At 47.9% G+C, this 12287-nt stretch overlaps 1 protein-coding gene across 1 annotated transcript; it reads left to right on the forward strand.

Moving 5' to 3' along the window:
* The first annotated feature begins 2316 nt into the window (after positions 1 to 2316).
* On the forward strand, positions 2317 to 3770 carry LOC127590373 (uncharacterized). The gene is given in 3 exon segments (XM_052049891.1): positions 2317 to 2637; positions 2639 to 2973; positions 3230 to 3770. Coding segments are annotated over 3 exon segments (1038 nt in total). The 5' UTR covers positions 2317 to 2475.
* The last annotated feature ends 8517 nt before the right edge of the window (positions 3771 to 12287 follow it).

A 12287-nucleotide genomic window follows, 5' to 3' on the forward strand; every position in this document is an offset into this window, starting at 1 on the left:
TGCATGACTTTTACTTTGTCCTCTATGTCAGAGTTGATTGTGAGCCAGAAAACAGTGTCTCTTGCCCTTCTTTTCATAGACTCCATGCCTGGATGTCCTTTGTGTAGTACCTGCAAGTACACTTCCTGTAGAACAGCTGGAACAACAGCTCTGTTATTTTTCACAACAATCTCGTTTTCAACAGTCAGTTCTTCTCGAAAGCTAAAGAATGGTTCGATTGCTTCAGGTACACAGCTTACCCGTGTGGGCCAACCTTGTAGGATGTAGTGCGTCAGTATCTGAAGAACTGGGTCGGTCTTTGGGTGTCCTGCCAGCTCTGGTAGACGTTTGGCTGAATTAAGTTGAAGCGTGATGACTTCAAAATCGCGCTGCTCCTCTTTTGATGGGGGAGTGTTCAGCCTTGGTGTGCGAGAAAGTGTGTCCGCAATGTAGAGATGTTTACCCTTCTTGTAAACGAGTGTTAGGTTGAACTTCTGTAGTCTGAGCATCATTCTTTGCAATCGCGCTGGGACCGTGTGAAAGGGCTTGTTGTGGATGGTGACCAATGGTTGGTGGTCGGTTTCAATCACCACTGGTTTTCCGTAGATGTAATCATAGAACTTGTAACACGCAAACACAACAGCGAGAAGCTTTTTCTCGATCTGGGTGTACTTATTCTCCGTCTCTGTCAAAGTTCGTGATGCATAGGCGACTGGTTTGTCATCTTGTAGGCATGCAGCTCCCAGGCCGTACTGAGATGCATCGCAGGTGAGGGTCACTGCCTTCTTCATGTCGTAGTACTGAAGCACTGGTGGGCTTGTGATGCATGCTTTGATTCTGACGAACGCCTCTTGTTGATGATGCGTCCAGCTCCATACAATGTCTTTGTGAAGCAGCTGGCGTGGTGGCGCTGACAGTTTACTCAAGTTTGGAATGAACTTCCCTAGATAGTTAATTATTCCTAGGAACCGCTGGAGAGAAACCTTGTCTTCAGGTGGGGCATGTCATTGATCGCCACAATTTTCGATGGGTCAGCTTTCAGTCCTTTGTCTGTGAACACATGTCCAACATAACCCACCTCTTTCAGTCTGAATTTGCATTTCTTGGTATTTAGCCTGAGTTTGACTCGTCTTGCACGATCTAGGACTTTCCTGAGGTTGCCGTCATGCTCTTTAATCCCTTTTCCTCCGACAAGGATATCATCGACAATCACTGCAGTCATGCTCTTTAATCCCTTTTCCTCCGACAAGGATATCATCGACAATCACTGCACATGGATAACCTGTAAAGATTAGTTTCATGGCCTTTTGAAAAACTTCAGAAGCTGTGTTGATCCCAATTAGCATTCTCAGAAATTTGAATCTACATGGACTGGGAAAAACCTTTACAGATGAGACAATTCAGAACATGCGTAGTGGGCCATTTTCTCTCAATGTTGATGAAAGCACCAGCAATGCTGACAAGAGGATATTGGCCATTCTGGTCAGTTATCTATCCATGAAACAGGGCGGTATTGTGGTTGAGCACCTGGAGTCAATTGAGCTCTATAAAGTGGACACGATCAGTGTGTTTGCTGCTATTGATAAGATCTTCGATGACAACAATATACCTTGGAAAACCTTGTTTCCTTGCTTTCAGATTCCTGTTCTGTGATGAGAGGTGCCAAGAATGGGTTGGAAGTGAAGATTAGGAAGGAAAAGGCTCTTCAGCTTCTGGACATCAATGGAGATTCCTGCCATCATGTCCACAATGCTTGTTGGAAGTTTTGTGAACCATTCGATGATGGGTTGAGAGTTTAGCAACAGATCTTCACAATGACATCAAATGATCTGATTTGAAACTACTCTTGAGAGATTTGTGAAATTATTCACCACTTCCTTGAGGTTTCTCTCTAACAGATGGCTCTCCTGTTATGATGTGACTGCCCCAAAACATGGTCATGATGGATGCATTTAGTGTCATTTACCATGGGTTCATGTGCCTTGAAGATCGTGCCTTGTACAAGAGTCTTATCATGCAGATTTTGAGTGGGGGGGGGGGGGGGGGGGGACATGGGGTCTCTTCAAATGGCAAAGAAAGAGTGAAGGAAATTTGGGAGACAATGTCAAACAAGAATATGACACAAGATGGCCGAAGTAGGAAACCGAGGATAGTGGAAAAGATCATTGTCAAGTCCAAAATGACTGATTTGATCAGTTCCTTCTACCTGGCCATACTCAGACTCTTGAAAGACTATGTTCTCCTATTCCAGAGTAAGTCCCCCACACATCCTTCATGACAAACAAGTAGAACTCATGAAAAGCTTTCTTGCATGCTTCATGAAGCCTGAATTTCTGGCAAAATTGTCATCCGAACAAGTGAAGGCCCTCAAGATTGATAAAAGGCGAGGACCATCTTGCAGAAGGTCATGAACAGAAGAGACTGAGGCGACTTATGGTGGTTGACATGCCGGACTTCGGGGACACTTGCCTCAGTGAGGAGCAGATTTAGACAGAAATGGCTAAGTGTCTGTCTTTCTGTGCTCCTTGGCCGCACGCTTTTCTCTTGGTGGTGCCGATTGGTCGTTATACAGAGGATGCGGACCAGGCTATTCACAATCTGGCCAAAATATTTGGAGATGATGCCGTCAAATACCACACAGTGGTTCTTTTTACCAGGGAGGGATGAACTTCAAGGCATGAAGTTCGACGAATATGTGAGAGATTCTCCTGCTGCACTTAGGAATCTCATTGACAAGTGCGGAGGGAGGTACCAAGTGTTCAACAATCTTCAAAACTCCAATAATCCGGTGCAGGTTCAAGAACTCCTAAGTAAGGTGGACAGAATGGCCATTCTCAATCTGGCCAAAATATTTGGAGATGATGCCGTCAAATACCACACAGTGGTTCTTTTTACTAGGGAGCGGGGGGATGAACTTCAAGGCATAGAGTTCGACGAATACGTGGGAGATTCTCCTGCTGCACTTAGGAATCTCATTGACAAGTGCGGAGGCAGGTACCAAGTGTTGAACAATCTTCAAAACTCCAATAATCCGGTGCAGGTTCAAGAACTCCTAAGTAAGGTGGACAGAATGGCCATTCTCAATCTGGCCAAAATATTTGGAGATGATGCCGTCAAATACCACACGGTGGTTGTTTTTACCGGGGGGGGTGGGGGTGGGGGGGATGAACTTCAAGGCATGGAGTTCGACGAATATCTGAGAGATTCTCCTGCTGCACTTAGGAATCTCATTGACAAGTGCGGAGGGCAGGTACCAAGTGTTCAACAATCTTCAAAAGTCCAATAATCCGGCACAGGTTTAAGAACTCCTAAGTAAGGCGGACAGCATGGTGAAGCAGAGTAAAAGCGGGTTTTATAGCAACACTATGTTCGAAGAGGCCGAGGCTATCCGGGAAGAGCAGAGAAGGATAATGTTGGAGATCAAGCGCAGGGGAAGCAGCGGAGCAAACGAGGGAAGAGGCCGTTCGCTCGTCATAGGTGCTGGAGACGTGGCGACTGGCGTCATCAGACTGACAGTTGGAATTGCCTTTGGCGTAAGTCTGACCTCGGCAGTGGCCGCAGCGGTCTCAGGAAAGACCGCTGTGGCTCTGGGGGCAGCAATTGGTGGTGCCATCGGAGTCGTTGCTGGTTCAGAGGCAAAGAGTTTCAAGGAGGGAGAATCCGATACTATTGAACTGGTTGTTCATGTCGGAGGTTTGGCTCTTCAGGCTTCCTTAGGTGTGGGGGCTTGCTTGGGGCCAGGGGCGCCCCCCCCAGTTGGAACTTTAGCTGCGGAAACGGGGCAGCAATAGTTCAGGACACTGCTGCAGCTGCGCCTGTTGCAGCAGCAAGATATCCTGTCCAAGATACACTCACTTCAGTTGGAAAGGCTGTGGCAACGGTAACCGTACCAAGTAACGCTGCCATGGAAATCATCAAATGTAAAACCAAAGATTCAGAAAAAAAAACTACTTATGGAAAAAATGAACATGAACAGTGTGCCTCTGACGATCTCTAAAATATTGTCAGAAAATGACAATGCTGTTTTATTCTCAATATTTATATTGTTTTGTTTGAGATTTAAACGCAGTTGAACAAAATCGAAATACAGTGCACTCCGCTTAATAGAACACCATTGGGCCGAAGCGCTTCTGTTCTACTAAGCGGAGTTTCTATTAACCGGAGACACTTTATTAGGTACACCTTCAGACACGTCGACGACCAAGTTATGCACGCAGAAAACCCCCTGCTGACGAGTTAGAAGAGATATTTCGACTGTGGACGTCCATATCTTTAATCAAACAACAAAACAACAACTTTAATCAACTTCAGTCAAACATCTCAAATCACGAGAAAAATTTCGTTACTTTTGTCTGGAAACAGGAGTCCGTAATTTTGCGGTTGACTTCCCTCTCAATGCGCTGGATAAGAGGGAAGTCCTGGAAACCGCGGGCGTACCTTCTGAGAATCCGGCAATGCATCGTATCGTCTGAGTATGTCCTTCTTATCCGCAGGCGATAGCCCTCGTCTCTTGAATGAAGTTGAAGCCATAGTGACGTGCGTGTGTCTATGTGTGGAGTGACGCGTGCTACCTGTTACTGTATACGGCTAGAACTACCGCGTTTTCTCGCGATAGTGGTACAGTATCGCGATGGCTACACTTCGTCTCTCTCTCGTCTCTTGAATGAAGTTGAAGCCATTGTGACGTGCGTGTGTCTATGTGTGGAGTGACGCGTGCTACCTGTTACTGTATACGGCTAGAACTACCGCGTTTTCTCGCGATAGTGGTACAGTATCGCGATAGCTCCACTTCGAAAACCACTAGTTTACAATGTTCATTGCTTACGGCCTGTTCTATTAAGCGGATATCTGTTCTACTAAGCGGAGTATCTTTATAGGAAATTGCATTAGGCAAATCTGTTCCAGAGCCTTTTGCTCTATTAAGCGGATTACTCTATTAACCGGTGTTCTATTAAGCGGAGTGCACTGTAATAGGATCTTTCAGGAGGCGTCTCTCGGTGCTGCGTAGCAGTAGCATAACAGAATCCTTAGGGGCTTCAAGTGGCGGCAGGTCTGGATGTCGAATCAAGCATGTAGCGTACCTTTGGGTGCCGTTCAGGTTTACATGGAGGGTTTCAGCTTTCAATAAAGCCACTTCCAAATGGTCTTGCTTGGACTTCTCTTTCGGGACGGTGAGGGACTGAGTTCATTTTCCACAGCCTCTCAACATGTAGCTCCTCAAGTTGTGAGGAAGAGGAGGTGAACAGGCACTCAACGGAGTTGGTAGGCCGTCCCATGAACTTAAATGGCCCTTGGAGGGTCAACCCTAGTCTTGTGTGAACAGCGGCTGGACTACCTGGTGGACCGAGCCTGACATTTTCAACTGGTGTTACAAGGTGAGGCTGATCTGAGCCAATAAGGAGTGACGGCTCAGCTTCTGTGAAGGCAGGAATGGGCAAGCCACGGAGGTGTCTGAACTTCTGCTGAAGGCGTTCAGTAGGATAGGTGTACTTGGCTAGGCTGAGACGGCTGGCTGTAAATGCACCTTCTATCTTGTAGCTAGTGCGAGGACTAGTCACAGAGGAGACACGGAAGGATAGTGTAGCCAGGAAGTACTTCTATATTATATGTATATATATATATTTTTTTATGATGGCGCCCACTGAGTGGCTGCCTCTCCAGCAGCTCATATCCCTGTTTGAGTTTCTTTTCGTCCTTTTACTTTATTTATTACTTCTTCCCATTTTGTTTTGCGTGGTTTTGTACCCCAAACCCATGGGGGGGAGAGGGGCAGCTTCATTTATGCTCATCTCCTTCATTTGCTTTAATCTTTTTACGCATCCTGTGAACGGAGATCCAGATAGCACACGCAACTCCATTCTCACACGTCATAGCTGTGACAGTGTACATCCCCCCGTCGGCTAATAGTGATGCAGCGTGTGGTGCCCTGATGACTGTCGTGAGCAGGCTGCAAACACAGTCCCCCAACGCCCTGCTGATCATCTCTGGGGACTTCAACCATGTCTCTCTGTCGTCCTCCCTTTCAACCTTCATGGCGGGCCAACAGCGGGCTACTGGCCGGTGACGAACCGGATATCCCACGAGAGTTGAAGAGGAGGACACGAGGACACGACCGCCGCCCTCGCATGGTGGGATGCCTCCACGTGGCGCGAGGGGGAACGCCGGGGGACTCGAGCCCCTGCTGCGGCTGAATACCTATCAGCTGAAGGGGAAGGAGGAAGGACCTCACCGGAAGGAGAGACACCTGATGCTCGCCCCATCAGAACGGAGGGAAGTGGGAGTAGCTGCCCCACAACCCTCCTTAAATAAAAGTCAGACGAGGGCCCTTTTAGGACCCGCACGTGGCGCGACGAGGTGGGAAAAAGGTTCCCCAGGGGGCGAGTTGGGGATGGTAAGAAGGAAGCGCAAGCAAGGCGGGATGGACCAAAGACATGTGGGAGGGTGGGTGAAAGACAGAGGACTCACCCCCATCCAGGCCCTGAAAGCAAGAGGGGAGCAAGGAGCAGAAACAATAAAAGAAGAGAGAGGAATGAAAGAAGGGGAGAGAGGAGGAGAGGAAGGGCGGAACGGGAAGGGGGAAACAGAACTGAGGCTCGGGACAAGAACGGTGAACGAGTGATAGTCACATGGAATGTGAGGAGATTGAGTGTGAGAGAAACATTTAGAAAGCGGTTGAGGAGAGTAGCAGAAAGAGTCAACAAAGAAAACTGGGAAGTGGTGCTGATGACGGAACTAAAGGCAGATGAAGTGGTGTGGTTGGGTGAGGAGGATGAGCAGGTAGTGCTTGTTCATGGGAGGAAAGCCGGAGTGATGCTGAGGGGAACGGCATTGAGGACGTGGATAGAGGAAGGACAGCAGAAGTGGCTGGGAGAGAGTGGTGGCGGTGGTGCTGGGAGGGCTCAGGTTGGTATCCGTCTACCAACCGAGCTGGGGAACGGACGAACGAGAGATGGAGAGATGCCGACGAGATATGGGGAGCCAGGTGGGAATGGGAGGGAGGGAAAGACTGATAATTGGAGGAGACTTCAATGCGAGTGTGGGAACGAATGTGAAGATAGGAGGAGTGTGTAGGGGGCATGGGTTGGGGAGGATGAATGAAGCCGGAAGGGATCTAACAGAATGGTGTCGGGAGCACGATCTGGCATATGTTAACAACTATAGGAGGTTTAGAAGGAGGGGGACGTGGCGACACATGGCAAGCGGGAAATGGTATGAGTTGGATGGATTTCTGGTGAAAGGGAATGAGAGACATCGCATGGTGAAAAGGATGTGGACCATGAGTGAGTATGAATTGTCAGACCATAGACCGGTGTGTATGAAGGTGAATGGGGAGTGGAAGAGATGGAGGACAGAAGAGAGGACCCAATGGAGAACGGTGCAAGCGAAGTGGAGGGTGTTGAAAGTGGAGGAGAAGAAAAGAGAATATGAGGAGAGGACAAGAGAGAAATTGGAGGAGTTGAACAAGGAAGGACGGGGAAAGGAGAGTGGGTGGACAGAGCTGGCGAACATAATGGTGGAAACAGCAGTGGAGGTATGTGGAAGGGAGAGAAGAGAAATATCCAATCCTTGGACGGTAGGGAGAGAGGAGATAGAAGAGATGAAGAAGAGGATAGGGGAGAGGGTAGACAGAAGGAATAAGAAATTGGAGACACTGAATGTGAGGAGAAGGTTGAGAGTGAGGGGAGGAGGGAAAGGAGTGGGGGAGATGGAAGAAGAACTCACCAGACTAAAAGTGAAGGAAACGCGAAAGGAATTGAAGAAGCTGCTGAGGAGGCTGGAAAGAGACTGCTGGGAAGGAGTGATTGAGGACTGTCAGGAAGCATGTTCTAGAGGAAGGATTGGTGACATGTACAAATGTTTGAGGAAGTTGGGAAAAAGGGATAAACCGGCCGCTCGGAGCACGACGGTGACGACAGAGGAGTTCAGGGAGCATTTTGAAAGCGTGTCGAGGGAGAGGTACGAGGAAGAACCAAGAGTGATAGAAGAGGCAGTTCAAGGAGCAGTAGATCTCAGAGACGATAGCAGAGTGAGCGAAGCAAATGAGATCATGAATGAGGTGCCATGAATGAGGTGCCAGAGAGGATGAGAAATCATGGAGGCTATGGGGGAGATACGAGAGTCAGCACTGGGAGAAGATGGGGCGAGAATAGGATTTATACGGAGCGCGTGTGAGGAAGTGAGAGAAAGAGTGATTAAGATAGTGAGGCAGATGTTTGAGCAGAGGGCGGACCGATGGGAGGGAAGTGTAAAAGTGGGACTGATGGTACCGATACATAAGAAGGGGGACAGGAATGACAGAAACAACTACAGAGGAGTGTGCCTGCTGAGTATGGGCAGCAGGGTGTTAGGGAGAATGTTAGCGAAGCGACTGAGTTGGTGGGCCGAACACCTGGGGCTCCTTGACGAAAACCAAGCGGGCTTTAGGAAAGGGAGGTCCACAGCAGATGTAACGCAAATGATGGTACGCATACAGGAGGATGTAGAAGATTGTAAGAAGAGAGTGACCCAGGAAGGGGTAAGGGACATGAAGGACAACGACTGGCCATGTGCAAGACTGTTAGATTTGAAAAAGGCGTATCCGAGAGTGAGCAAACCAGCGCTATGGATGTTGCTTGAAAGGTACGGGTTGAAAGGCAGATGTCTGGACCCCATTATGGACCTGCATGAGACGACAGAGTATACGGTGAGGGCAAGGGAGGGAGGGAGTGGAGGATGGATGCCAGCGAGAGGGCTGAGGGAAGGATGCTCTACATCACCGATCCTCTTTAACATCTACCATCAGGCGGTGATGAGGCAGGCACTAGCGGCAAGGAATCAAGATAACAGGGAGGAAAAAATGGTGGTGTGGAGGTGGATACCAGGAGGGTCATTCGCAGGTGAACATGGCTGGGAGAGAGGGAGCTCGGAAACAAAGGAAGTGAGGGTATCGAGCGCCTTGTTTGCGGACGACACTACTATAGTGGGGACGAAAGGAGAGATAGACGAGAGTGTAAGGAGAGTGAAAAGTGTAATGGCCCAGTGGGAAGAGAGGAACAATGAGGAGAAGGAAGAGGTGCTGGAGTTTGGAACGCTAGAGGGGGAGGAGATTAGAGTGTTGGGAAGCTGGATTGGGACTCAGGCAGATGTGAGAAACAGGATCAAGAGGGCAGGAAAGCTATGGGGGAGTGTGAAAGGGTGGTTGAAAGGGACACAAATATCTAAGAGGTGGCAAGGGAGAGTAGTAGAGGCGTGTGTGGAGAGCAGCTTGCTGTATGACTGTCAGGTAAGAACATGGATGAAGAAGGATGTGGGGAAACTACAGAAGTGGATGGATAGGTGCTACAGGTATGTGTGGAGTGATAGGAACAGAGAACCACTGAGGCAAATGCAAGAAAGAGGAGTGAATATGTATGATGTAAGGAAAATGTTGGGAGTAAAATCCATCGAGTGGAAAATCGAGAGGCGAGTGTTGCAGAGAATTGGACATGTGATGCGTATGGGAAATGAAAGACTAACAAAAGCTATGGTATTGGGATGGTGGGAGGAACTGGAAGGAAGAGGGAAGAGGATGGGGCGCAAAAGGAAAACGGTGTTGTACTGGAAGAGAGTGATGAGGAATGCAGGGATGGACTGGACGGAGGTGGAAAGATTGACGAGTGACAGGGAAGGATGGAAGCGGAGAGTGAGAGAGCCGAGGGCCTGCTTTGAAGGGAGACAAGGGAGCTGTGACACCTGGAGGATGCTTCATACTTGAAACAGGACTGTTGGTTTGGGTCATTCCTGTTCTCAAGGAGCGGGCAACTTCTGGTAGTTCTTTGATCTCATTCTGAGCCTCGTTCAATTCCTTTATGCCTGACTGGATTAACCGTTGTGATTGGTGCAACTTTGCATTCTCCTCCTGCATTGCTTTGACTGCTTGGGGTAAGTGGTAACTATGGTAGGAGTCAGCCTCGGACGAGATTGAAGGTGGGGACTGCAGTAGGGTGTCCCATTCAGGTTTAGTTCTCTGGAGACAACGTGGGGCTAGCTGAGGAGTCTCGGAGTGAGCAGCATTCCCATACAATGGTCATTGGAGAGATGTCAGGGATGGGGCCGTCTGGACTGGATAATCTAGTTGGGTCGGCAACACTCTAACTGCATTTGATGCTGGCAAATCTTATGGCTGGTATCCTATGTAATCCACTTGATATTACTGGAGGGCAGGGGGAGGCTGGGTTCGTTGCTTAGGTCTTACAGGAGGATATATCTCTTCCGCTGGGTCTATCTTGAATACAATTATCCGGCTCGAAGGACGAGAAATGTTGGGGAGGCGATAGGAGTGATTCGTTTTAAGGAGCTAACTAGATGGTGTGCCGGTCAGAGCACAGGTAGGAAGAGACAGGAATTCCAGGGGATGTTTCAATGTGCTTTACTGGGGGTGTTAAAATGAATATGGAGAAATACTAACAATAGGGTGATGTTGATTGAGGAGGGATCGAAGGAGGGAGATTGATGAAGGAAGAGAGATCGAGTAGAGATTTAGGTGATTGAATAGGAGGGTTGACGAATGAAGAGGAATCAAGTCTACAAATGTGAGAAAAGGAAACTTCAATGTTATAACATATATTCCTGGATGCAACCAAGAAATACAGTGATCCCTCGCTATTTCGCGGTTTGTTTATCGCGGCTTCAGTGCATCACAGATTTTTTCAAACATATTCATTAATTTGAAGTCCGTGAGAAGCAATGAAAGTCAGCAAAACAACACTGAGTCACATAGAGCAACATATACAGTACATGTGGGGTGGGGTGGGCGGGGGGTCTGAGAAGATTTAAAGCCATGCTGATTGGCTGGGCTTCTTTCTGTCTTATCACGTGGGTTACTCTTTGATCTTTAATCAGTGTCTAAGTGTTGTTTAAGATGCTGCTAGTGTGTGCTTGCGTGTCTGTGTGTGGCAGAGAGAGGAGGCTTTTAAGAACAAAAGCAGGTCTCTTCCATCCTTTATTGTGTTATCATCCTTAATTGACGAACAACACGTCTGCTGCACTTCCAAGGAATCACTGGCCTGAGTGTGTGTTAGTGCGCTCTGCTCAAGCGCAAAGGCCCACGTGGGGCAAATTTTTTTGTATATGTTAATGGGTCGCTACTTCACGAATTATCGTTTATCGCGAGTGGTTTTGATCCCAACCAACTGCGATAAAAGAGGGATTACTGTAACGAATCAAATTCAGTGTAATGGCACCATCTACGGGCCACATGAATTAACTACACTTACATTAATGAAGGCCGGCACATTTGTAAAACAAAATACACACGGTCGTCTTCGACACGGGAAGGAGCTACAGACATCGCACCATTAACACAACTTAACATAAAATTACAAACAATGCCTCTGTATTAACTGGTAAACACTCGCGAACACGGCGGCCCGATGCTAGCGTGCTAATGCGGCTAGCACTCGCGAACGTGGCGGCCCGATGATAACGTGGCTAACACTCGCGAAATCGGCGGCCCGATGCTAGCGGGCTAAGGTGGCTAACACACTCGCGAACAGCAGTGCGCAACTAATTAAACGGGAGAAATACACCTCCTTGTACTCACATTTTGGTCATGTACTCGAGGGTTTAGGCAATCGCTGATGAGGTAAACTGCATGAAGGAATAATTCATTTTATGCTTTTGCTTATGTTAACCACGCTTTATTGCTCTTTATTCAGTGTGTAAGAATAACAGAGTTGAAAGGATAAAAGTTGGAATAGATAGGTACGGAATGACCTTGTTCAGGACGCAAACCCGGAACTGGCAGGTGCTGAAATAACGCGATACTTAAATGCGTCAACACGAATGTCTCGCAATAAAGGAATAAGCTAAGCCTTTTCTACAGTTTTGTTAAGTAATGGAATAAGTAATGGCCTTTTTAAATAATTTTTTGTCTCTTGGAAAATAAAAAATATGGCGTCTTCGGGCGACACTATTATTTGTAAATGAGTCCAGCCGGATAGACCGCTGATTCTTTTGAGGCGCTGGTGTCCGACTTTAACTTTTGAGCACAACAAATAAATAATAGGGGCTTGCGTGTGTGTTGGCTTCTGTTTGTATTCAACTTGAGCCGAGAGCTGTTTCGGTGACGGCGGTCAAGGATGGACTGTGGACGAACGTGGACCCGATTTAGGAATTAGGAGATGATTTCACACAGGGGGACATCGAAGGTGAGTTCTGTCTCTGACAACCGTGTTTCGTCTTCATTAATTTAGCTTTAGTTGGTCGGGTTCCGTTCAGTCTGGTAAGCATGGGATATGCGAGTCATACCACAGTGGAAGAGACTGGGCGCGACTAATTTATTGAAGTCG

This window comes from Hippocampus zosterae, chromosome 17 (genome assembly GCF_025434085.1).
Source record: "Hippocampus zosterae strain Florida chromosome 17, ASM2543408v3, whole genome shotgun sequence".
NCBI classification, from domain to species: domain Eukaryota; kingdom Metazoa; phylum Chordata; class Actinopteri; order Syngnathiformes; family Syngnathidae; genus Hippocampus; species Hippocampus zosterae.